Below are 25,861 nucleotides of genomic sequence, written 5' to 3'. Positions count from 1 at the left end.
ATGAAAATTAATTATAGTTTAGAAATTATGAATGGTAGCAAAAAAGTGTGTTTAAGCCATCTAAGTTGAGTCAGTCCTAATTCATTTGCATGCAAAGAGGCACCAGATAGTCTGGTAACAATGCCAACACGGTGGACGCATAAGAAATACATTTTAATACAATGTGAATACGTGACAAACCTTTATCAGATCGTGATTGGATCATGTTGATCAGATCACAAAACTCACATGTTAGCACAAGGTGTAAAGGAGACTTTAGTGTCAGTACCTACTTTTTTCTGTATCACACCATATTTATTACAAGAATGTGAAAACACTCAAAAGAAAAACATTGTGTGTGTGTGGACAATGAACCATATTGACTTATGCACAATGTCAGCAGTGTATCAACGTACCAATATGTTGTGACAAAAAATATAATATAAACAAATTATAAAATGTTTGTCACACCTCTCCAATCAGAACAGCTCAGCTCTTGGCCAATGTGCTTGCCTCACACTGGTCCAGCTGTCAGCTAACACAACAGTCTAGTTTCTGAACTCTGCTCCCAGCGCAGGGGTTCAGGAGGTGGGGAGAGAGGGGGAATGTGATTGAGTCTGGAAGTGGCATAAACTTCTGGGGTCTGGGAACATATTTCCTCAAAGCTTATCGAAGGTGACTTAGAGACCTATCTACTTATACTTCTGTTGGAAAGCCAGTGGAGGTGTTTCTACCTGAGAAGGACGTGTTTCCAGTAGAGAGGACATCAGAAGGCAGGATAGCTCTTAGAACTCAAGACTTCATCCTGTGGGGAGAGTTGTCTGTGGTTCCACTGCTAGAGGGAAGTACTGGCCAGAAGAATCTCTCGCCCACCCTCTCTGGACGCAAGACCTCTACTAAGTAAGTCCTAAATGATTTAATCCTCTCAAGCTCCGTGGATGAATACAGATTTAGGATCTTAATTTGAGCCAGTTTGCTACAGCAGGAAAATAATCCTGCAGCAACAGGAAATGTGAATTATTATGTGGATTCTAATTAAATCCTTAAGAGTGCGTGTGTGTCAATCTAAGTAACATAATAAAATAAACCCCCATCAAAATCTGTCAGTTTAAGCTAAAAATATATATCTTTTTGCATGGACTGCATCTCAATCCATCGCATGCACATTTGTTAACCTTTCGCATCTGCATGGAAGGAGGCCGAGCTACAGCAATGTTTGTCAGACTGAGAAATCCCGAAAATCGGTCTTCTCATGTCCGAACGGTAAAACCCCCATAAGCCCACGGAACTCGTCTGAAGTCGGTAAAGCTGATGTGCCAACTTCTGTCTGTAGTGTGCGAACAGTTTGGGCTACAAACTAATATGACCTCACTTTTATGATGGTGTTCTCCGTTTTGCTCTACACCCCCCCCCCCCACACACACACACATTTTTTTGTGAAAATTACTTCAGATGCCTTTTTAATTTTGAAACCTCACATACACAACAAGGAAAGTTCTCCTGGATCAGGGTGACCAATTTAAGATACTACCTCCACATTAGCGCACTCACATTTTCCTCATTGCAGACTGCATACAAACAACAGAGTAAGGTATGTGTCAATTTTCTGCATGGCTTAAATTAAATTGATTGTCTTCTACTTTTAGCTGTATTGCAAAGGATCACCCTCTTGCCCAAGCTTGAGGATGAAGTTTGACAACATTCTAGAGGAGATCGATGGCTGTGGATGGTTTCAGGTGCTGATCGTCACTCTGCTCTGTATCCCTCGAGTGATACTACCGTGTCACTTCCTGCTGAACAACTTCATAGCAGCCGTGCCCTCTCACCACTGTGACCTCAGTGCTCTGGATGATGGCAGCCTCTTTGGGAATCTGACCCAGGAGCAGAGACTGACTGTCAGCATTCCAGTACAGGAAGATGGAACTCCAAGCTCCTGTAAGATGTTCCCAGAGCCCCAGTTCCACATCCTGTCCAACTCCAATAACAGTGATCTAGTTACAGTCCCCTGTCAGAATGGATGGGTATATGACAACAGCACCTTCAAATCTACTATGGCAACAGAGGTAAAATACTTCCAATGATATCAGTTGAGTGGTGGATAGCTGATGCTAATGGTTCAAAGTCCAAAGCAAATTACAAAGGTTGACAAGATAAAAGGAATATAGCAGAGAAAGGCAACAGGCGGCCCATTGACCAAATTCGTCCTGCAAGCGATTTTATTTGACCCCAAAAGTTTTCTTAAGAAAAAAAGAAAAACGTAATTCAGCTGAAAATGATTTTACGTTGGCATTTCCATTCCCAAGTATCCCCATGATTAAATAGAGAGACAAACAGTGTGTGATCGATCCTGTCTCAATATAATCAAGGTATGAAACGATTATGATATTGTCAAATGAAATGTAGATGTCTTGCCCGCTTGGTCTTAATTGTTGTCGTTGCAGTACATTAATGATTATAATGATGTTCTGGCCCCCCGACCTACGACCGGCAGATTAATGTCATTTTGTATTAACCAAGGCTTTGAGCAAATTATACAGTGTCTTGAACCATGAACACAATACAGAACCAAATTGAAAACTCTGTAAGACAATTAAGAGAGAAAAATGTTTTAAATGAGACCCCTCAGAGTTAGTCAATTATTTTCAAATTCCCTGGTTTGTTGTTATAGCCACATTACATGCAATTCTGTGCCCATTTATTCAATCAGAATTTCACTGGTTAGATATTGTCCCCACTTTAAGTAACATACTATTATCATTATTATTATTATCCTACTTCAACTGGTACATATAATAGGAATTGTGAACACATGCTTTCTTGACTGTCACTATCATTGCTCCTCTTTCTATAAAGTGGGACCTTGTCTGTGACAGAAAAGGCATGAATAAAGCAACAGCCACCATTTTCTTTGTTGGCGTGATGATTGGAGCTATAGCCTTTGGTACCCTCACTGACAAGTAGGTCATTTTACCCCAATACCTGATATCTACATTCTTTCTTTACATTGAATTATTTATTTGTGGCTATGTTTCTTGAATGCTCTTTTCCAGGTTTGGGAGGAAGCCTATGCTATTGGTGTCCTATACCATATCCATGGTATTTGGATTTGCCAGTGCATTCTCTAACTCCTATACCATGTTCGGAGTGATGAGATTCTTTACTGGCTTTGGACTTACAGGCATCAGCATCATCTCGACCGTTCTCAGTAAGCTAAGCTCTATAGATTTCATATGAACAAAATGTTTGACTCCATTGCTAAGCAATTTAATTAAATGCAGTTAGGAAAGTATTACCTAACAACATGTTAATACAGTGTATTTAATAGTGTTGTTACAGGGGTATAAGATAAACTTTATGTAAAGTGAAACCCAACAATATTGTTAAAACATTTTTTAACTCTATTTACATTCTTTCAAGGTGTGGAGTGGGTGGACATTAAGCACCGGGCTTTAATAGGTATAACGGGCAGCATGGCCTGGTCCTTTGGCAACATGATGCTAGCGGGCATTGCGTATCAAGTGAATGATTGGCGGATGCTAATGATAGCTGTCTCTGCACCCCTGGGCTTGGCTATCATCACTTGGTGGTAAGAATACACTGAGTGATATCCGGACCATATCCTAAACATATCAATGGATATCTGGATTTGACATGTTTTTGATACAGCATGATACAAGATGCAGACGAAGATGCATATACATGTGTAACCAGCCCCACCCATCACCATGGTGTAGAAGAACTCACCTGAATAATGCACATTCCACATTTTGCATCACATACAGTATACTACTGTATAATATAAACTGGGTGGTTCGAGCCCTGAATGCTGATTGGCTGAAAGCCATGGTATATGAGGCCGCATACCACGGGTATGACAAAACATGTATATTTTACTGTTCTAGTTACATTTGAAGCCAGTTTATAATAGCAATAAAGCACCTCTGTGGTTTGTGTTGTATGGTCAATTTATCACGGCTAAGGGATGTATTCAGGCACGCTCTATACCTCACACCCTCGGCCCTTATTGCTTAAATATAGTTCACTACAGTGTTGTAGTGACCTTAGGACAAGGTCCTTAGTGACCTCTTCAAGAGGGTCGGCCCACTTCTTGGCATAACAGTTGAAGTGTTGGACTGCGAGTCACAGGAACCCAAGTTTGAGTCAGGATTTGAGGCTGCACTCCAAATTCACTACATTATGCAGGGAAATGGTTATTATTGTGCTTTGACCCATTGTAATGGTTCATCATCACTGCAGGTGGCTCCCTGAGTCTGCCAGGTGGCTCATAGCCAATGGCAAAGTGGAAAGAGCCCATCTTTACCTGGAGAAATGTGCTCGTTTTAACAACAGAAAGGACTTCACGTCCAAAATCAAACTTGAGGTAAATGCAACAATTTTCAGTTGCTAGTATTTACTGCTAATATTTACTCTTATTCAAAAATGCACATGGCATGCGATCATTTATACAGCTTTATTACAGTTATGAGGTGTTAGAAGGAGCATAGGTTTGAAGCACAAATATACAGTTTGGACACACCTAATTCAAGGGCTTTACTTTATTTTTTACTATTTTTTACATTGAAGAATAATAGTGAAGACATCAAAACTATGAAATAACACATATGGAATCATGTAGTAACCAAAAAAGTGTTAAACAAATCAAAATGCATTTGATATTTTATATTTGAGATTCTTCAAGTAGCCACCCTTTGCCTTGATGACACACTATTGGCATTCTCTCAACCAGCTTCATGAGGTAGTCACCTAGAATGCATTTCAATTAACAGATGTGCCTTGTTAAAGTTAATTTGTGGAATTTCTTTCCTTCTTAATGCGTTTGAGCCAATCAGTTATGTTGTGACAAGGTAGGGGTGGTATTCAGAAGATAGCCTTATTTAGTAAAAGACAAAGTCCATATTATGGCAAGAACTACACAAATAAGCAAAGAGAAACGACAGTCCATCATTGGTCAGTCAATCCGTAAAATTTCAAGAACATTGAAAGTTTCTTCAAGTGCAGTTGCAAAAACCATCAAGCGCTATGATGAAACTGGCTCTCGAGGACCTCCACGGGAAAGGAAGACCCAGAGTTACCTCTGCTGCAGAGGTTAAGTTCATTAGAGTTCCCAGCCTCAGAAATTGCAGCCCAAATAAATGTTTCACATGGTTCAAGGAGCAAACACATCTCAACATCAACTGTTCAGAGGAGACTGCGTGAATCAGGCCTTCATGGTCAAATTGCTACAAAGAAACCACTACTAAAGGACATCAATGGGAAGAAGAGATTTGTTTGGGCCAAGAAACATAAACATGGACATTAGACCAGTGGAAATCTGTCCTTTGGTCTGATGACTCCAAATTTGAGATTTTTGGTTCCAACAGACGTGTCTTTGTGAGATGCAGAGTAGGTGAATGGATGATCTCCATATGTGTGGTTCCCATCGTGAAGCATGGAAGAGGAGGTGTGAAGGGGAGGGGGTGCTTTGCTGGTGACACTGTTTGTAACTTATTTAGAATTCAAGGCACACAACCAGCATGGCTACCACAGCATTCTGCAGCAATACACCATCCCATCTGCTTTGCGCTTAGTGGGACTATCATTTATTTTTCAACAGGACAATGACCCGACACACCTCCAGGCTGTGTAAGGGCTATTTCACCAAGAAGGAGTGTGATGGAGTGCTGCATCAGATGACCTGACCTCCACAATCACCCAACCTCAACCCAATTGAGATGGTTTGGGATGAGATGGACCGCAGAGTGAAGGAAAAGCAGCCAACAAGTGCTTAGAATATGTGGGAACTCCTTCAATAGAGTTGGACAAGCATTCCAGGTGAAGCTGGTTGAGAGAATGCCAAGAGTGTGCAAAGCTGTCATCAAGGCAAAGGGTGGCTACTTTGCAGAATCTCAAATAGAAAATATATTTTGATTTGTTTAACACTTATTTATTTACTACATGATTACATATGTGTTATTTCATAGTTTTGATGTCTTCACTATTATTCTACAATGTCGAAAATAGTACAAATAAAGAAAAACCCTGGAATGAGTAGGTGTGTCCAAACTTTTGACTGGTACTGTATGTGGAGGATACACTAGCCATAAATGTAACACACTGGAACTAACTATCCCAAGCCAGCAGCATACCGCCCTGCATCCCACTGCTGCCTTGCTTCTGAAGCTAAGCAGGGTTGGTCCCTGGATGGAAGACTATATGCTGTTGTAGAGCCAGTAGGAGGCACCCTTTCCTCTGGTCTAAAAAATAACTACCATTGTAGTGTAGGGTGCTGGGATGTTAAATGGGTGTCCTGACTCTCTGTGGTCACTAAAAATCCCATGGCACTTATCATAAGAGTAGGGGTGTTAACCCCGGTGTCCTGGATAAATTCCCAATCTGCCCCTCATACCGTCACCTAATCATCCCCAGTTTACAATTGGCTCATTCATCTCCCCTGTAACTATTCCCCATGCTCTAAATGAGAATGTTTTCTCAGTCAACTTACCTGGTCAAATAATTAAAAATAAACTAACTTAGCCTCTCTCCCATACTGCTTAGCACCTGTCTGATGTGGTTGGCACGGACAACCATAACAAGACCTACTCCTACCTGGACCTGGTGAGGACCCCAAAGATGAGAAGACTGGCTTTACTAACAGGCATAGTGTGGTGAGTATAACTGGCTCTAATAACAGGCATAGTGTGGTGAGTATTTATGGCTCTAATAACAGGCATAGTGTGGTGAGTATTTATGGCTCTAATAACAGGCATAGTGGGGTGAGTATTTCTGGCTCTAATAACAGGCATAGTGTGGTCAGTATTTCTGGCTCTAATAACAGGCATAGTGTGGTCAGTATTTCTGGCTCTAATAACAGGCATGGTGTGATGAGTATTTCTGGCTCTAATAACAGGCATAATGTGGTCAGTATTTCTGGCTCTAATAACAGGCATAGTGTGGTGAGTATTTCTGGCTCTAATAACAGGCATAATGTTGTCAGTATTTCTGGCTCTAATAACAGGCATAGTGTGGTCAGTATTTCTGGCTCTAATAACAGGCATAATGTGGTCAGTATTTCTGGCTCTAATAACAGGCATAGTGTGGTCAGTATTTCTGGATCTAATAACAGGCATAATGTGGTCAGTATTTCTGGCTCTACTAACAGGCATAGTGTGGTGAGTATTTATGGCTCTAATAACAGGCATAGTGTGGTGAGTATTTATGGCTCTAATAACAGGCATAGTGGGGTGAGTATTTCTGGCTCTAATAACAGGCATAGTGTGGTCAGTATTTCTGGCTCGAATAACAGGCATAGTGTGGTCAGTATTTCTGGCTCTAATAACAGGCATGGTGTGATGAGTATTTCTGGCTCTAATAACAGGCATAATGTGGTCAGTATTTCTGGCTCTAATAACAGGCATAGTGTGGTGAGTATTTCTGGCTCTAATAACAGGCATAATGTTGTCAGTATTTCTGGCTCTAATAACAGGCATAGTGTGGTCAGTATTTCTGGCTCTAATAACAGGCATAGTGTGGTGAGTATTTCTGGATCTAATAACAGGCATAATGTGGTCAGTATTTCTGGCTCTAATAACAGGCATAGTGTGGTCAGTATTTCTGGCTCTAATAACAGGCATAGTGTGGTCAGTATTTCTGGCTCTAATAACAGGCATAGTGTGGTGAGTATTTCTGGCTCTAATAACAGGCATAGTGTGGTCAGTATTTCTGGCTCTAATAACAGGCATAGTGTGGTCAGTATTTCTGGCTCTAATAACAGGCATGGTGTGATGAGTATTTATGACTCTAATAACAGGCATAGTGTGGTCAGTATTTCTGGCTCTAATAACAGGCATAGTGTGGTGAGTATTTATGACTCTAATAACAGGCATAATGTTGTCAGTATTTCTGGCTCTAATAACAGGCATGGTGTGATGAGTATTTCTGGCTCAAATAACAGGCATAATGTGGTCAGTATTTCTGGCTCTAATAACAGGCATAGTGTGGTATTTCTGGCTCTAATAACAGGCATAGTGGGGTGAGTATTTCTGGCTCTAATAACAGGCATAGTGTGGTGAGTATTTCTGGCTCTAATAACAGGCATAGTGTGGTGAGTATTTATGGCTCTAATAACAGGCATAGTGTGGTGAGTATTTATGGCTCTAATAACAGGCATAGTGTGGTCAGTATTTATGGCTCTAATAACAGGCATAGTGTGGTGAGTATTTATGGCTCTAATAACAGGCATAGTGTGGTCAGTATTTATGGCTCTAATAACAGGCATAGTGTGGTCAGTATTTCTGGCTCTAATAACAGGCATAGTGGGGTGAGTATTTCTGGCTCTAATAACAGGCATAGTGTGGTGAGTATTTCTAGATCTAATAACAGGCATAGTGTGGTGAGTATTTATGGCTCTAATAACAGGCATAGTGTGGTGAGTATTTATGGCTCTAATAACAGGCATAGTGTGGTCAGTATTTATGGCTCTAATAACAGGCATAGTGTGGTGAGTATTTCTGGCTATAATAACAGGCATAGTGTGGTGAGTATTTCTGGCTCTAATAACAGGCATAGTGTGGTGAGTATTTATGGCTCTAATAACAGGCATAGTGTGGTCAGTATTTCTGGCTCTAATAACAGGCATAGTGTGGTGAGTATTTATGGCTCTAATAACAGGCATAGTGTGGTGAGTATTTATGGCTCTAATAACAGGCATAGTGTGGTGAGTATTTCTGGCTCTAATAACAGGCATAGTGTGGTCAGTATTTCTGGCTCTAATAACAGGCATAGTGTGGTGAGTATTTCTGGCTCTAATAACAGGCATAGTGTGGTGAGTATTTCTGGCTCTAATAACAGGCATAGTGGGGTGAGTATTTCAGGCTCTAATAACAGGCATAGTGTGGTGAGTATTTATGGCTCTAATAACAGGCATAGTGTGGTGAGTATTTCTGGCTCTAATAACAGGCATAGTGTGGTCAGTATTTCTGGCTCTAATAACAGGCATAGTGTGATGAGTATTTCTGGCTCTAATAACAGGCATAGTGTGGTGGGTATTTCTGGCTCTAATAACAGGCATAGTGTGGTGAGTATTTCTGGCTCTAATAACAGGCATAGTGTGGTCAGTATTTCTGGCTCTAATAACAGGCATAATGTGGTCAGTATTTCTGGCTCTAATAACAGGCATAGTGTGGTCAGTATTTCTGGCTCTAATAACAGGCATAGTGTGATGAGTATTTCTGGCTCTAATAACAGGCATAGTGTGGTGAGTATTTCTGGCTCTAATAACAGGCATAGTGTGGTGAGCATTTCTGGCTCTAATAACAGGCATAGTGTGGTCAGTATTTCTGGCTCTAATAACAGGCATAGTGTGGTGAGTATTTCTGGCTCTAATAACAGGCATAGTGTGGTGAGTATTTCTGGCTCTAATAACAGGCATAGTGTGGTCAGTATTTCTGGCTCTAATAACAGGCATAGTGTGATGAGTATTTCTGGCTCTAATAACAGGCATAGTGTGGTGAGTATTTCTGGCTCTAATAACAGGCATAGTGTGATGAGTATTTCTGGCTCTAATAACAGGCATAGTGTGGTGAGTATTTCTGGCTCTAATAACAGGCATAGTGTGGTGAGTATTTCTGGCTCTAATAACAGGCATAGTGTGGTGAGTATTTCTGGCTCTAATAACAGGCATAGTGTGGTCAGTATTTCTGGCTCTAATAACAGGCATAGTGTGGTCAGTATTTCTGGCTCTAATAACAGGCATAGTGTGATGATTATTTCTGGTCTCATATCTGTCTCAAATCATTACACAGCTTTGTGTCTATTTGTATGCACTGTATGGACTGGTTTGGGGCTGTATGGACTGGTTTGCAGTACTGTATAGACTGGTTTGGGGCTGTGTGAACTGGTTTGCAGTACTGTATAGACTGGTTTGGGGCTGTGTGAACTGGTTTGCAGTACTGTATAGACTGGTTTGGGGCTGTGTGAACTGGTTTGCAGTACTGTATAGACTGGTTTGGGGCTGTGTGAACTGGTTTGCAGTACTGTATAGACTGGTTTGGGGCTGTGTGAACTGGTTTGCAGTACTGTATAGACTGGTTTGCAGTACTGTATGGACTGGTTTGCTATACTGTATGAACTGGTTTGGGACTGTATGAACTGGTTTGCAGTACTGTATAGACAGGTTTGGGGCTGTATGGACTGGTTTGCAGTACTGTATAGACTGGTTTGGGGCTGTGTGAACTGGTTTGCAGTACTGTATAGACTGGTTTGGGGCTGTGTGAACTGGTTTGCAGTACTGTATAGACTGGTTTGGGGCTGTGTGAACTGGTTTGCAGTACTGTATAGACTGGTTTGGGGCTGTGTGAACTGGTTTGCAGTACTGTATAGACTGGTTTGGGGCTGTGTGAACTGGTTTGCAGTACTGTATAGACTGGTTTGGGGCTGTGTGAACTGGTTTGCAGTACTGTATAGACTGGTTTGGGGCTGTGTGAACTGGTTTGCAGTACTGTATAGACTGGTTTGCAGTACTGTATGGACTGGTTTGCTATACTGTATGAACTGGTTTGGGACTGTATGAACTGGTTTGCAGTACTGTATAGACAGGTTTGGGGCTGTATGGACCGGTACTGTATAGACTGGTTTGGGGCTGTATGGACTGGTTTGGACTGGTTTGGACTGTATGGACTGGTTGGGCTATATAGACCGGTACTGTATGGACTGGTTTGGGCTGTATGGACCGGTACTGTATAGACTGGTTTGGGGCTGTATGGACTGGTTTGGACTGGTTTGGACTGTATGGACTGGTTGGGCTATATAGACCGGTACTGTATGGACTGGTTTGGGCTGTATGGACCGGTACTGTATAGACTGGTTTGGGGCTGTATGGACTGGTTTGGACTGGTTTGGACTGTATGGACTGGTTGGGCTATATAGACCGGTACTGTATAGACTGGTTTGAAGCTGTATAGACTGGTTTGGGCTGTATGGACAGGTTTGAATTGTATGGACCGGTACTGTATAGACTGGTTTGCGGCCCATACAGTACACAAACCAATGAAAAATCTCCATTGAAAGTGCTTCTTAATACAGGACTAGTTTTAGGCCTAGATTCAATTAGATCAAGCATTAACCAGTGATAGCACACACCTGCATAGCTGATGTTTTGGCAGAGTCAGAGGTGGAACTGCCTTGGAGATGTAAAATCGTGAGTAGCTGCCCGTGCAATGATTGTCACGAAGCCACAACCGCCCCACTCGCGTTAGAAGATTAGAACGAGAAAGTGTAGGCTATATGGAAATAATTATGCTCAAATGGAAAAATCATAACACTAAGTAATGAAGATTTTTATCATCCTAATCGAGGTGTAAATTACATCTCACATTCCAGTGTTTGAACTTGTAAACAAGGCTGCATGGGATTTCTGTTAAGACAGCCAATGGCAATGTCCACTTTAGGTATAATGCCGGAAGCCACTTGTGGATTTGACAGGTCTAACGCAGTTCCACCTCTGACACCCCTGCAATGCGGATGTCGGCGAAAGCAGATCTGATTGGATAGAGCTCTTGATTAATCTGTTTCTGTAGAAAGTGTCCTTATGTGTCTGTGAGTTATCTTTTATCTTTATCAAGTCAAACATAATGTATACCTCATTGACTACTTTGGCAATGTCATCATATTTCCAGTCACGATAGTGTAATTTAGACTAAACAGTCATTAGCCTCCCAGAATGACTGGGCTTATCATGACTCTAGGGCACTGCTATAGAGGGCGGCTTGAGAACGTTCATAACAATGGCATGATGCGACCGAGTGACAGAGGTGCAACTTATGACAAACACAACGTAGATCTCATTGTGTTCTCTCCTCACAGGTATGGCGTGGCCTCAACATACTATGGGATCAGTTTAAACATTACAGGGTTTGGCCTGAATGTCTACCTCACCCACTTTATCTACTCTGCCATCGAGGTGCCCGCCAAGATGGTCATCTACTTCTGTCTTGATACCATTGGTCGGAAACACTGCCAGGCAGGCACTCTTCTGCTAACGGGAACCTGCATCGCCATCAACATCTTTGTGCCCAAAGGTGACTACATAAATAGGCCATTATTATTGCTTTATAAATGATCATAAAGGTTGTAAATTAATTATGAATTATAATGCTTATAATGCCTATATGCAAATAAATTATATGAATAAAGAAATATATATGTATTAATATTGTATAAAAGGTTTATAAATGCTTATGAACGTTTATAATAAAGTGCAACCCAAAATGAATTCCTAGATGATTATGTGGAGTAAATTGGACAGTAAAGTAAAGTTTATTATTTTGCCTTTTTTTCGTCAGTGTTTGAGAGATGACAGTCTTATCCTCAGGATCTGTTGTTTTGTTCCTCTGTTCAGGTCAGTGGCATGTTCGCACTATCGTCGCTGTGCTTGGGAAAGGCCTATCAGAGGCCTCCTTCACCACTGTCATCTTATATACGGCTGAACTCTACCCTACGGTCGTAAGGTCAGATTTACCGGTGCATTTTCACAGTGAAACACTATTAGAGTTCATTTCCTCAAACTGAAGTATGCTTTATTTAACATTTTACATTGACATTTTAGTAATTTAGCAGACACTCTTAGCAAGAGCGACTGACAATTAGTGCATTCATCTTAAGATAGCTAGGTGAGACAACAACACATCACAATCGTATCAAGTACATTTTCCCTCAACAAAGTATTTATCAGCAAAGACAGTGCGTCAGGGGAGCTGTGAGATTTGCTCAGGCCGCATAACAAAAATTACTAACAAAAATAAAATAAATGTTACCTTTATTTTACCATGTTGTCCCATTGAGGTCAAAATACCTATTTTTCAAGGGAGACCTGTGGAATGCAATGTACGGTGTCCATATTAGGACAGCTTCAGTCTCAGCAGGAGTTTTCTGAGTCTCACTATCAACATTTTCCCCCTAACAGACAAAATGGGTTGGGTTACAATAACTTCATGGCTCGGTTGGGCGTGTCCATAGCACCCCTCATCATTCTATTGGAGGACGTGTGGAAGCCCCTCCCTGAAGTCATCATCTGTTGTGTGTCCATTCTTTCTGGTCTGGTGGCCTTCCTTCTCCCAGAAACCCACAATGCAAGGCTGCCAGAGACCATTGAGGATATTGAACAAACAAAAAAAAAAAAAGGTAACCCAGCCGACTTCACAAAGATTGTCAGTGTAATTTGTAACCCGCTGTTACAGTATATACCAGCAGTAGTGGAAAAAGTACCAAATGGTCATACTTGAGTAAAAGCAAAGATATCTTAACAGAAAATGACTCAAGTAAAAGTGATATTCACCCAGTAAAATACTGCTTGAGTAAAATTCTAAAAGTGTTTGTTTTTAAATATACTTAAGTATCCAAAGTAAATGTAATTTCAATAAATAATTTCAAATTCCTTTATATTAAGCAAAACAGATGGCACGATTTTCTTGTTTTTGATTTATTTACGGATAGCCAGGGGAACAATAATTCTCATACATCAATTACAAACAAAGCATTTGTGTTTAGTAAGTCTGCCAGATCAGAGGCAGCAGGGATCAATCAATCAATCAATCAATCAATCAATCAATCAATCAAATGTATTTATAAAGCCCTTCTTAAATCAACTGATGTCACAAAGTGCGGTACAGAAACCCAGCCTAAAACCCCAAACAGCAAGCAATGCAGGAGTAGAAGCACGGTGGCTAGGAAAAGGCCTAGAAAGGCCAAAACCTAGGAAGAAACCTAGAGAGGAACCAGGCTATGAGGGGTGGCCAGTCCTCTTCTGGCTGTGCCGGGTGGAGATAATAACAGAACATGGCCAAGATGTTCAAATGTTCATAGATGACCAGCAGGGTAAAAAAATAATAACCACAGTGGTTGTAGAGGGTGCAACAGGTCAGCACCTCAGGAGTAAATGTCAGTTGGCTTTTCATAGCCGATCATTCAGAGTATCTCTACCGCTCCTGCTGTTTCTAAAGAGTAGAAAACAGCAAGTCTGGGACAGGTAGCACGTCGGGTGAACAGTTGAAACTGGATGACCACATGCTCTCATGATAAGTGCTTGAATTGGACCATTTTCTTGTCCAGGCATTCAAAATGTAACGAGTACTTTTAGGTGTCAGGGAAAATATATGGGAGTAAAAAGTACGTACTTTCTATGGAAATAGGGGAGTAAAAGTAAAAGTAGTCAAAAAATATAAATAGTATGTACAACGTTCGTACTTCAAAGTATTTGTACTTAGTTACTTTACACCACTGTCTACCAGGGCCGCCAGGAAAAGATGGTACGAGGCGGCATCCCTTGCAGTCAGAGTGCAGTATAACTGCAGTTATTCTGCAAATACTGCGTCCAAAGTACCACAGTTGAATGAAGTTACTGCACTTTTACTGCAGTTTCAAAACTGCAATCTTTTTTTGCAAGGGATTTGCAACAGCACTTTTCTATCAGTTTGATTTAGTTTTATAAAATATATTGATGCATTAAAAAGACAGGCATAGGGTTGTTCTTTAGACCGATTTGTCAACTCAATTTCTCTGTCCCTTACATCAAAGTGCTGTTGCATGCTCTTTGCATGTCTTGACCAATCAGATTCACGGAAATCGAAGGTCGTGCAAGACGGGCACAAGCACAAAGCTCAAGGCGCGCTCTCTGCTTTCCTCCGGAATTTGTTAAGCAAGTGTGATAACACATCACTCCTGACAGACACAAGCAAAAACTATTCCATAAATGTAGCACCCTACACCTAAACATTAGCAATCTGACATGTTTTATTGTATGAAAAATATAATATTTTTCAGTCTGATCAACTGTAGGCTACTAACAACAGCAACTGCATAGTCTAGCCTTCTATGCACCCTGTCCCTCTAGCCAGGGTAAACAGTGGTAACATTGTGTATTTATAGCCCATTTGTTACCTAGACTTTTTCCATCCAAAATGATTAACTGCAATTAATCAATAAACACAATAGCTGACAAGTTTAGGCCTACAGTTGCATAGAGCAGGACTAAACCATGCAATCCAGTATAAAACAGCTCAGCCCTGTGAGTTTTATTGCAGCTACCCATGCAATTATGGGTAGCTGCAGCCCAATATGGCAACAGGAGTACGGGTAGCTGCAACCCAATATAGCAACAGGAGTAAGGGTAGCTTCACCCTAATATGGCAACAGGAGTACGGGTAGCTGCAACCCAATATGGCAACAGGAGTAAGGGTAGCTTCACCCTAATATAGCAACAGGAGTACGGGTAGCTTCACCCTAATATAGCAACAGGAGTAAGGGTAGCTTCACCCTAATATAGCAACAGGAGTAAGGGTAGCTTCACCCTAATATGGCAACAGGAGTATGGGTAGCTTCACCCTAATATAGCAACAGGAGTACGGGTAGCTTCACCCTAATATAGCAACAGGAGTACGGGTAGCTTCACCCTAATATGGCAACAGGAGTATGGGTAGCTTCACCCTAATATGGCAACAGGAATATGGGTAGCTGCAGCCCAATATGTCAACAGGAGTAAGGGTAGCTTCACCCTAATATGGCAACAGGAGTATGGGTAGCTTCACCCTAATATAGCAACAGGAGTACGGGTAGCTTCACCCTAATATAGCAACAGGAGTATGGGTAGCTTCACCCTAATATAGCAACAGGAGTAAGGGTAGCTTCACCCTAATATAGCAACAGGAGTAAGGGTAGCTGCAGCCCAATATGGCAACAGGAGTATGGGTAGCTTCACCCCAATATGGCAACAAGAGTATGGGTAGCTTCTCCCTAATATAGCAACAGGAGTACGGGTAGCTTCACCCTAATATAGCAACAGGAGTACGGGTAGCTTCACCCTAATATAGCAACAGGAGTACGGGTAGCTGCAGCCCAATATGGCAACAGGAGTATGGGTAGGTTCACCCCAATATGGCAACAGGAGTATGGGTAGCTGCAGCCCAATATGGCAACAGGAGTAAGGGTAGCTTCACCCTAATATGGCAACAGGAGTATGGGTAGCTGCAGCTCAATATGGCAACAGGAGTATGCGTGAGTGGATATGTTGAAAGGAGTGGGCGTATGAAAAGAGAATCAGCTAATTGGGCAGCTTTGTTGTCACTCAAGACTGTTTGCGTGGCTGATTGGGCTGCACTACAAGTCGATATTAAAAGGCTTTGCCTGGTAAATATGACTTCTGCAGTTGCCATTGTATGTCCTCTGCAGAAGTCAGGGCATTTATACTTCTTGAGCTTCGCTGAGCAGAGCAGAGCAGTTGTGAAGGAAGTTGTAGAGGAAGTGAGTTAGTGTTTAAACAGGACCTCCCACCAAACAATCATGTCAATACGGAGCTATATGGGGCCCTCCACATTGTTACACAATTTGGGAGGCGCACGGAGATGCTCTACAGAGCTCAATTTGGCCACAGCATGCCTCTGGAAGCTCCAGAATTGTGTCACACCCTTCATACGGAGCCTCCGACCACATTTTCAGATCAAGCATGAATTGGCTTTAAGCAGGCAGTCAGTGCTCCAGTGTTGTGCCAGCTGACTTGAAGTGCTTCCTACTGGGTATCATAGTCTTGTTGCCGGTGGTAGATAAGTGGATTTTTTTTCTCTCACATGATTTTATTTCAAGTAGGATTGCAGCCTACACAAGAAATAAGTAATATTGATAACCATTTAGATGTCACCTTGATACATACATAAACTCAGCAAAAAAATAAACGTCCTCTCACTGTCAACTGTGTTTATTTACAGAAAACTTAACATGTGTAAATATTTGTATGAACATAAGATTCAACAACTGAGACATAAACTGAACAAGTTCCACAGACATGTGACTTACAGAAATGGAATAATGTGACCCTGAAAAAAGGGGGGGGTCGAAATCAAAAGTAACAGTCAGCATCTGGTGTGGCCACCAGCTGCATTAAGATTTGTCAGTTCTTGCTGTGAGATGTTACCCCACACTTCCACCAAGGCATCTGCAAGTTCCCCGACATTTCTGATGGGAATGGCTCTAACCCTCACCCTCCGATCCAACAGGTCCCAGATGTGCTCAATGGGATTGAGATCCAGGCTCTCCGCTGGCCATGTCAGAACACTGACATTCCTGTCTTGCAGGAAATCCTGCAAAGAACAAGCAGTATGGCTGGTGGCATTGTCATGCTGGAGGGTCATGTCAGGATGAGCCTGCAGGAAGGGTACCACATGAGGGAGGAGGATGTCTTCCCTGTAATGCACAGCGTTGAGATTGCCTGCAATGACAACAAGCTCAGTCCGATGATGCTGTAACACACCGCTCCAGACCATGACGGACCCTCCATCTCCAAATCGATCTCGCTCCAGAGTACAGGCCTCGGTGTAACGCTCATTCCTTCGATGATGAACGCGAATCCGATCATCACACCTGGTGAGACAAAACCGCGACTCATCAGTGAAGAGCACTTTTTGCCAGTCCTGTCTGGTCCAGCGACGGTGGGTTTGTGTCCATAGGCGGTGTTGTTGCCGGTGATGTCTGGTGAGGAACTGAATTACAATAGGCCTACAAGCCCTCAGTCCAGCCTCTCTCAGCCTATTGCGGACAGTCTGAGCACTGATGGAGAGATTGTGCGTTCCTGGTGTAACTCGGGCAATTGTTTTTGCCATCCTGTACTTGTCCCGCAGGTGTGATGTTCGGATGTACTGATCCTGTGCAGGTGTTGTTACACATGGTCTGCGAGGACGATCAGCTGTCCCTCCCGTCTCCCTGTAGTGCTGTCTTAGGCGTCTCACAGTACCAACATTGCAATGTATTGCCCTGGCCACATCTGCAGTCCTCATGCCTCCTTGCAGCAAGCCTAAGGCACGTTCACGCAGATGAGCAGGGACACTGGGCATCTTTCTTTTGGTGTTTTTCAGAGTCAGTAGAAAGGCCTCTTTAGTGTCTTAAGATTTCATAACTGTGACCTTAATTTCCTACCATCTGTAAGCTACTAGTGTCTTAACGACCGTTCCACAGGTGTATGTTCATTAATTGTTTATAGTTCATTGAAAAAGCATGGAAAACAGTGTTTAAACACTTTACAATGAAGTTCTGTGTAGTTATTTGGGTTTTTATCAATTATCTTTGAAAGACAGGGTCCTGAAAAAGGGAAGTTTCTTTTTTTGCTGAGTTGACATACAGTCTAAATCAAATCAAATCAAATGTATTTATATAGCCCTTCGTACATCAGCTGATATCTCAAAGTGCTGTACAGAAACCCAGCCTAAAACCCCAAACAGCAAGCAATGCAGGTGTAGAAGCACGGTGGCTAGGAAAAACTCCCTAGAAAGCCCAAAACTTAGGAAGAAACCTAGAGAGGAACCAGGCTTATGAGGGGTGGTCAGTCCTCTTCTGGCTGTGCCGGGTGGAGATTATAACAGAACATGGCCAAGATGTTCAAATGTTCATAAATGACCAGCATGGTCCAATAATAACTAGGCAGAACAGTTGAAACTGGAGCAGCAGCACGGCCAGGTGGACTGGGGACAGCAAGGAGTTATCATGCCAGGTAGTCCTGAGGTCCTAGGGCTCAGGTCCTCTGAGAGAGAGAGAAAGAAAGAGAGAATTAGAGAGAGCATACTTAAATTCACACAGGACACTGGATAGGACAGGAGAAGTACTCCAGATATAACAAATTGACCCTAGGTAATCAAATTGCCAAGATAATCCATCCACCTGACAGTCTACTACTCAATGGGGAGAGCTTGAACAGTACCAACACCGGGACACTTCACTCCCACGTGACGAGACTACTGTCCGGCAACGGCGTGGAAAGTAGCTATCTATACTGAACAAAAATATAAACGCAACAAGTAAAGTGTTGGTCCCATGTTTCATAAGATTAAATTCGAAGATCCCAGAAATGTTTCATATGCTCAACATTTGGTGCACAAATTTGTTTACTACCCTGTTAGTGAGCATTTCTCTTTTGCCAAGATAATCCATCCACCTTTTATTTATTTATTTATTTCACCTTTATTTAACCAGGTAAGCAAGTTGAGAACAAGTTCTCATTTACAATTGCGACCTGGCCAAGATAAAGCAAAGCAGTTCGACACATACAACGACACAGAGTTACACATGGAGTAAAACAAACATACAGTCAATAATACAGTAAAAAAAAAAAAAAAAAAAAAAAAAAAAAAGTCTATATACAATGTGAGCAAATTAGGTGAGAAGGGAGGTAAAGGCAAAAAAGGCCATGGTGGCAAAGTAAATACAATATAGCAAGTAAAACACTGGAATGGTAGTATTGCAATGGAAGAATGTGCAAAGTAGAAATAAAAATAATGGGGTGCAAAGGAGCAAAATAAATAAATAAATTAAATACAGTTGGGAAAGAGGTAGTTGTTTGGGCTAAATTATAGGTGGGCTATGTACAGGTGCAGTAATCTGTAAGATGCTCTGACAGTTGGTGCTTAAAGCTAGTGAGGGAGATAAGTGTTTCCAATTTAAGAGATTTTTGTAGTTCGTTCCAGTCATTGGCAGCAGAGAACTGGAAGGAGAGGCGGCCAAAGAAAGAATTGGTTTTGGGGGTGACTAGAGAGATATACCTGCTGGAGCGTGTGCTACAGGTGGGAGATGCTATGGTGACCAGCGAGCTGAGATAAGGGGGACTTTACCTAGCAGGGTCTTGTAGATGACATGGAGCCAGTGGGTTTGGCGACAGTATGAAGCGAGGGCCAGCCAACGAGAGCGTACAGGTCGCAATGGTGGGTAGTATATGGGGCTTTGGTGACAAAACGGATAGCACTGTGATAGACTGCATCCAATTTGTTGAGTAGGGTATTGGAGGCTATTTTGTAAATGACATCGCCAAAGTCGAGGATTGGTAGGATGGTCAATTTTACAAGGGTATGTTTGGCAGCATGAGTGAAGGATGCTTTGTTGCGAAATAGGAAGCCAATTCTAGATTTAACTTTGGATTGGAGATGTTTGATATGGGTCTGGAAGGAGAGTTTACAGTCTAACCAGACACCTAAGTATTTGTAGTTGTCCACGTATTCTAAGTCAGAGCCGTCCAGAGTAGTGATGTTGGACAGGCGGGTAGGTGCAGGTAGCGATCGGTTGAAGAGCATGCATTTAGTTTTACTTGTATTTAAGAGCAATTGGAGGCCACGGAAGGAGAGTTGTATGGCATTGAAGCTTGCCTGGAGGGTTGTTAACACAGTGTCCAAAGAAGGGCCGGAAGTATACAGAATGGTGTCGTCTGCGTAGAGGTGGATCAGAGACTCACCAGCAGCAAGAGCGACCTCATTGATGTATACAGAGAAGAGAGTCGGTCCAAGAATTGAACCCTGTGGCACCCCCATAGAGACTGCCAGAGGTCCGGACAGCAGACCCTCCGATTTGACACACTGAACTCTATCAGAGAAGTAGTTGGTGAACCAGGCGAGGCAATCATTTGAGAAACCAAGGCTGTCGAGTCTGCCGATAAGGATGTGGTGGTTGACAGAGTCGAAAGCCTTGGCCAGATCAATGAATACGGCTGCACAGTAATGTTTCTTATCGATGGCGGTTAAGATATCGTTTAGGACCTTGAGCGTGGCTGAGGTGCACCCATGACCAGCTCTGAAACCAGATTGCATAGCAGAGAAGGTATGGTGAGATTCGAAATGGTCGGTAATCTGTTTGTTGACTTGGCTTTCGAAGACCTTAGAAAGGCATGGTAGGATAGATATAGGTCTGTAGCAGTTTGGGTCAAGAGTGTCCCCCTTTGAAGAGGGGGATGACCGCAGCTGCTTTCCAATCTTTGGGAATCTCAGATGACACGAAAGAGAGGTTGAACAGGCTAGTAATAGGGGTGGCAACAATTTCGGCAGATAATTTTAGAAAGAAAGGGTCCAGATTGTCTAGCCCGGCTGATTTGTAGGGGTCCAGATTTTTCAGCTCTTTCAGAACTTCAGCTGAATGGATTTGGGAGAAGGAGAAATGGGGAAGGCTTGGGCGAGTTGCTGTTGGGGGTGCAGTGCTGTTGACCGGGTAGGAGTTGCCAGGTGGAAAGCATGGCCAGCCGTAGAAAAATGCTTATTGAAATTCTCAATTATGGTGGATTTATCAGTGGTGACAGTGTTTCCTATCTTCAGTGCAGTGGGCAGCTGGGAGGAGGTGTTCTTATTCTCCATGGACTTTACAGTGTCCCAGAACTTTTTAGAGTTAGTGTTGCAGGAAGCAAATTTCTGCTTGAAAAAGCCAGCCTTGGCTTTTCTAACTGCCTGTGTATAACGGTTTCTAGCTTCCCTGAACAGCTGCATATCACGGGGCTGTTCGATGCTAATGCAGAACGCCATAGGATGTTTTTGTGTTGGTTAAGGGCAGTCAGGTCTGGGGAGAACCAAGGGCTATATCTGTTCCTGGTTCTAATTTTCTTGAATGGGGCATGTTTATTTAACATTGTTAGGAAGGCATTTTTAAAAATATCCAGGCATCCTCTACTGACGGGATGAGATCAATATCCTTCCAGGACACCCCGGCCAGGTCGATTAGAAAGGCCTGCTCGCTGAAGTGTTTCAGGGAGCGTTTTACAGTGATGAGTGGAGGTCGTTTGACCGCTGACCCATTACGGATGCAGGCAATGAGGCAGTGATCGCTGAGATCTTGGTTGAAGACAGCAGAGGTGTATTTAGAGGGGAAGTTGGTTAGGATGATATCTATGAGGGTGCCCGTGTTTAAGGCTTTGGGGGTACCTGGTAGGTTCATTGATAATTTGTGTGAGATTGAGGGCATCAAGTTTAGATTGTAGGATGGCTGGGGTGTTAAGCATGTTCCAGTTTAGGTCGCCTAGCAGCACGAGCTCTGAAGATAGATGGGGGCAATCAGTTCACATATGGTGTCCAGAGCACAGCTGGGAGCAGAGGGTGGTCTATAGCAGGCGGCAACGGTGAGAGACTTGTTTTTAGAGAGGTGGATTTTTAAAAGTAGAAGTTCAAATTGTTTGGGTACAGACCTGGATAGTAGGACAGAACTCTGCAGGCTATCTTTGCAGTAGATTGCAACACCGCCCCCTTTAGCAGTTCTATCTTGTCTGAAAATGTTGTAGTTTGGAATTAAAATTTCTGAATTTTTGGTGGTCTTCCTAAGCCAGGATTCAGACACAGCTAGAACATCCGGGTTGGCAGAGTGTGCTAAAGCAGTGAAAAGAACAAACTTAGGGAGGAGGCTTCTAATGTTAACATGCATGAAACCAAGGCTATTACGGTTACAGAAGTCATCAAAAGAGAGCGCCTGGGGAATAGGAGTGGAGCTAGGCACTGCAGGGCCTGGATTCACCTCTACATCGCCAGAGGAACATAGGAGGAGAAGAATAAGGGTACGGCCAAAAGCAATAAGAATTGGTCGTCTAGAACGTCTGGAACAGAGAGTAAAAGGAGGTTTCTGGGGGCGATAAAATAGCATCAAGGTATAATGTACAGACAAAGGTATGGTAGGATGTGAGTACAGTGGAGGTAAACCTAGGTATTGAGTGATGAAGAGAGAGATATTGTCTCTAGAAACATCATTGAAACCAGGAGATGTCATTGCATGTGTGGGTGGTGGAACTAATAAGTTGGATAAGGTATAGTGAGCAGGACTAGAGGCTCTACAGTGAAATAAGCCAATAAACACTAACCAGAACAGCAATGGACAAGACATATTGACATTAAGGAGAGGCAACCTTAGTCGAGTGATCAAAAGGGTCCAGGGAGTGGAGAGGTTGGTTTGGGGGTCACGGCGATTTAGACAGCTAGCCAGGACATCGGTAGCAAGCTAGCATAGGATGGAGGTCTGTTGTTAGCCACCTCTTGCGTTCCGTCAGTAGATTAGTGGAGTTCCGTGTTGTAGAGGGGATTAGTCCAAATCACACAACAACAAAAAATAAAAACAATAGATATAGTTATAGAGGCCCAAGAAGAAACATGTTAATAATAAAAATAAATAAATTGTCCGATTGTCTATTCTGAGAGCATCCGGTAAGACAGCTAACGGTTAGCAGGCCGCAGATGGGCATTCAGGTAACGTCGCGACGGAGGAGCCAGCCGGATCTCCTTCGGGTAGATAACGTCGGCAGTCCAGTTGTGAAGGCCCGGAGGGGCTCCGTGTAGGCAGTAAAACGGGTCCGGATAGGTGACTGCAGCCCAGGAGTGATTGACGGAGCTCAGGAGTGGTTGACGGAGCTCGCTAGCTCCGGAGTAATTGATGTTTGCTCGGAATCGACGAAAGCAGATAGACACACGGATAGCAGCCAGCTAGCTGTGAGATCCGGGAGTGAATGTCCAGAGAGCAGTTGAAATCCAGGGACATGGAGAGAAAAAATCGGTCCGGTATGTTCCGTTCCGAGCCGCGCTGCGCCGTACAAAACTGGCGATAGATTTTCGAGTTAAAGGATAGCTAATGACCACAAACCGTGGTTAGCTGAATACGAACGAGTTGCCAGTAAAGAAGCTAACTAGCTTCTGATTAGCTTCTGGCTAGCTTCTTGGAGTTTCTGGCTAGCTTCTTGGAGGATTGCAGATTTGATTGCAGATTTGAGGTAAATAATACGTATTTATACATATCAATTGGTGAGGCAGGTTGCAGGAGAGTGTATTGAAGATGAGTTGATGGAAAATAAAAATAAAATGTATGTGAAAAAAAAGTTGTAAATATATATATATACACGACACGACAAGACGAGGACAAAAGACGTCTGAACTGCTATGCCATCTTGGAATAGAATTGGACCTAGGACCTGACAGGTGTGGCATATCAACAAGCTGATTAAACAGCACGATCATTACACAGTTGCACCTTGTGCGGGGGACAATAAAAGGCCACTCTAAAATGTGCAGTTTTGTCACACACATACCACAGATGTCTCAAGTTTTGAGGGAGCATGCAATTGACATGCTGACTGCAGGAATGTCCACCAGAGCTGATGACAGAGAATTGAATATTAATTTCTCTACCATAAGCCACCTCCAACGTCATTTTAGAAAATTTGGCAATACGTCCAACCAGCTTCACAACTGCAGAACACGTATAACCACGGCAGCCCAGGACCTCCACATCTGTTTTCTTCACCTGCTGTATCGTCTGAGACCAGCCACTCGGACAGCTGATGAAACTGAGGTGTATTTCGGTATGTAATAAAGCCCTTTTGTGGGGAAAAACTCATTCTGATTGGCTGGGCCTGGCTCCCCAGAGGGTGGAGAGTCTCTTCAATGAATGGGGGAAAGGTGTATTTATCCCCGGGACACACCAGAGCCCAGGTGTGTCCCATTTCGCTGATGACCACAGGTGGTATACAGAAGATAGCCCTATTTGGTAAAAGACCAAGTCCATATTATGACAAGAACAGCTCAAATAAGCAAAGAGAAACGACAATCCATCAATACTTTAAGACATGAAGGTCAGTCAATACATACAATTTCAACAACTTTGAAAGATTCTTCAAGTGCAGTCGCAAAAACCATCAAGCGCTATGATGAAACTGTCTCTTGAGGACCTCCACAGGAAAGGAAGACCTAGAGTTACCTCTAAGGCAGAGGATAAGTTCATTAGAGTTACCAGACTCAGAAATTTCAGCCCAAATAAAGGCTTCACAGAGCTCAAGTAACAGACACATCTCAACATCAACTGTTCAGAGGAGACTGTGTGAATCAAGCCTTCATGGTCGAATTGCTGCAAAGAAACCACTACTAAAGGACACCAATAAGATGAAACACTAACAATGGTAATTAGACTGGTGGAAGTCTGTCCTTTGGTCTGATGAGTCCAAATTTTTGATTTTTGGTTCCAACTGCCATGTCTTTGTGAGACGCAGAGTAGGTGAACGGATGATGTCCGCATGTGTGGTTCCCACCATGAAGCATGGACGAGAAGGTGTGATGGTGTGGTGGTGCTTTGCTGGTGACACCGCCTGTGATTTATTTAGAATTCAAGGCACACAATCAGCATGGCTACCACAGCATTCTGCAGCGATCCACCATTCCATCTGGTTTGCTCTTAGTGGGACTATCATTTGTTTTTCAACAGGACAATGACCTAACACTGTGTAAGTGTTATTTGACCAAGAAGGAGAGTGATGGAGTGCTGCATCAGATTACCTGCCTCCACAATCACCTGACCTCAACCCAATTGAGATGGTTTGGGATGAGTTGGACAGCAGATTGAGGGAAAAACAGCCAACAAGTGCTCAGCATATGTGGGAACTCCTTCAAGACTGTTTGGAAAAGCATTCCAGGTGAAGCTGGTTGAGAGAATGTTAAGAGTGTGCAAAGCTGTCATCAAGGCAAAGGGTGGCTACTTTGAAGAATCTCAAATAGAAAATCTATTTAGATTTGTTTAACACTTTTTTGGTTACTCATGAGTCCATATGTGTTATTTCATAGCTTTGATGTCTCCACTATTATTCAACAATGTAGAAAATAGTAAAAATAAAGAAAAACCCTTGCATGAGTAGGTGTGTCCAAACTTTTGACTGGTATGTACATAAACAAAAAATTGTCATTCTCTCTCCAGAAATCCCATCTTTGTCTCACCGCTGGAGAAAACTGAGATCCTGCTGAAGTCACAGAAAAATAATGAGCTGGATCAGTGACTGAGACATTTACTTAACTGCATAGGTGTTATTGTTTAGGGCCGCATACTGTACACAAGTTTCAAACTGTTCCAAGAGTATGATATTTCTGACTTCAGAACTGTTGTATAGCATGCTGAGTTTGTAATTCTACCATTGCTTCTGTAATAAACCAATTCCAGTGGAACGTGTTGCATGCACCTTGTAGGATCTGTAGCCAATCTCTTGTCTCTGTGGTTGATATACAGTATTTGAAGTGACTTCACGTTCAAACTATAGGCTACATCAGTATTCACATTCAATAAATATTTGTATATTGCACGGACA

General features: G+C 42.6%; 1 protein-coding gene across 1 annotated transcript; it reads left to right on the top strand.

Moving 5' to 3' along the window:
• Nucleotides 1-511: 511 nt before the first annotated feature.
• Nucleotides 512-25,861, top strand: LOC115134987 (solute carrier family 22 member 7-like). Its single transcript, XM_065023108.1, has 11 exons — nucleotides 512-879; nucleotides 1,626-2,042; nucleotides 2,833-2,936; nucleotides 3,030-3,184; nucleotides 3,397-3,565; nucleotides 4,237-4,360; nucleotides 6,535-6,644; nucleotides 11,839-12,053; nucleotides 12,374-12,482; nucleotides 12,938-13,149; nucleotides 25,476-25,861. Exons 2-11 carry the CDS (start codon nucleotides 1,665-1,667, stop codon nucleotides 25,553-25,555), a joined length of 1,656 nt encoding a protein of 551 aa, XP_064879180.1. The 5' UTR covers nucleotides 512-879; nucleotides 1,626-1,664; the 3' UTR covers nucleotides 25,556-25,861.

This window comes from Oncorhynchus nerka, linkage group LG10, assembly GCF_034236695.1.
Source record: "Oncorhynchus nerka isolate Pitt River linkage group LG10, Oner_Uvic_2.0, whole genome shotgun sequence".
Taxonomy (NCBI): domain Eukaryota; kingdom Metazoa; phylum Chordata; class Actinopteri; order Salmoniformes; family Salmonidae; genus Oncorhynchus; species Oncorhynchus nerka.
Note: the sequence above shows the minus strand (reverse complement) of the source record. Positions and strands in the feature narration are given on the sequence as shown.

What these genes read in the sequence shown, in the direction of transcription:
- LOC115134987 (XM_065023108.1), top strand. Translation starts at nt 1,665, where the DNA reads ATGAAGTTTGACAACATTCTAGAGGAGATCGATGGCTGTGGATGGTTT. An exon ending in CGTCCAAAATCAAACTTGAG is followed by an intron (nt 4,361 to 6,534) that starts GTAAATGCAACA and finishes CATACTGCTTAG; the next exon opens with CACCTGTCTGATGTGGTTGG. An exon ending in TTACTAACAGGCATAGTGTG is followed by an intron (nt 6,645 to 11,838) that starts GTGAGTATAACT and finishes CTCTCCTCACAG; the next exon opens with GTATGGCGTGGCCTCAACAT.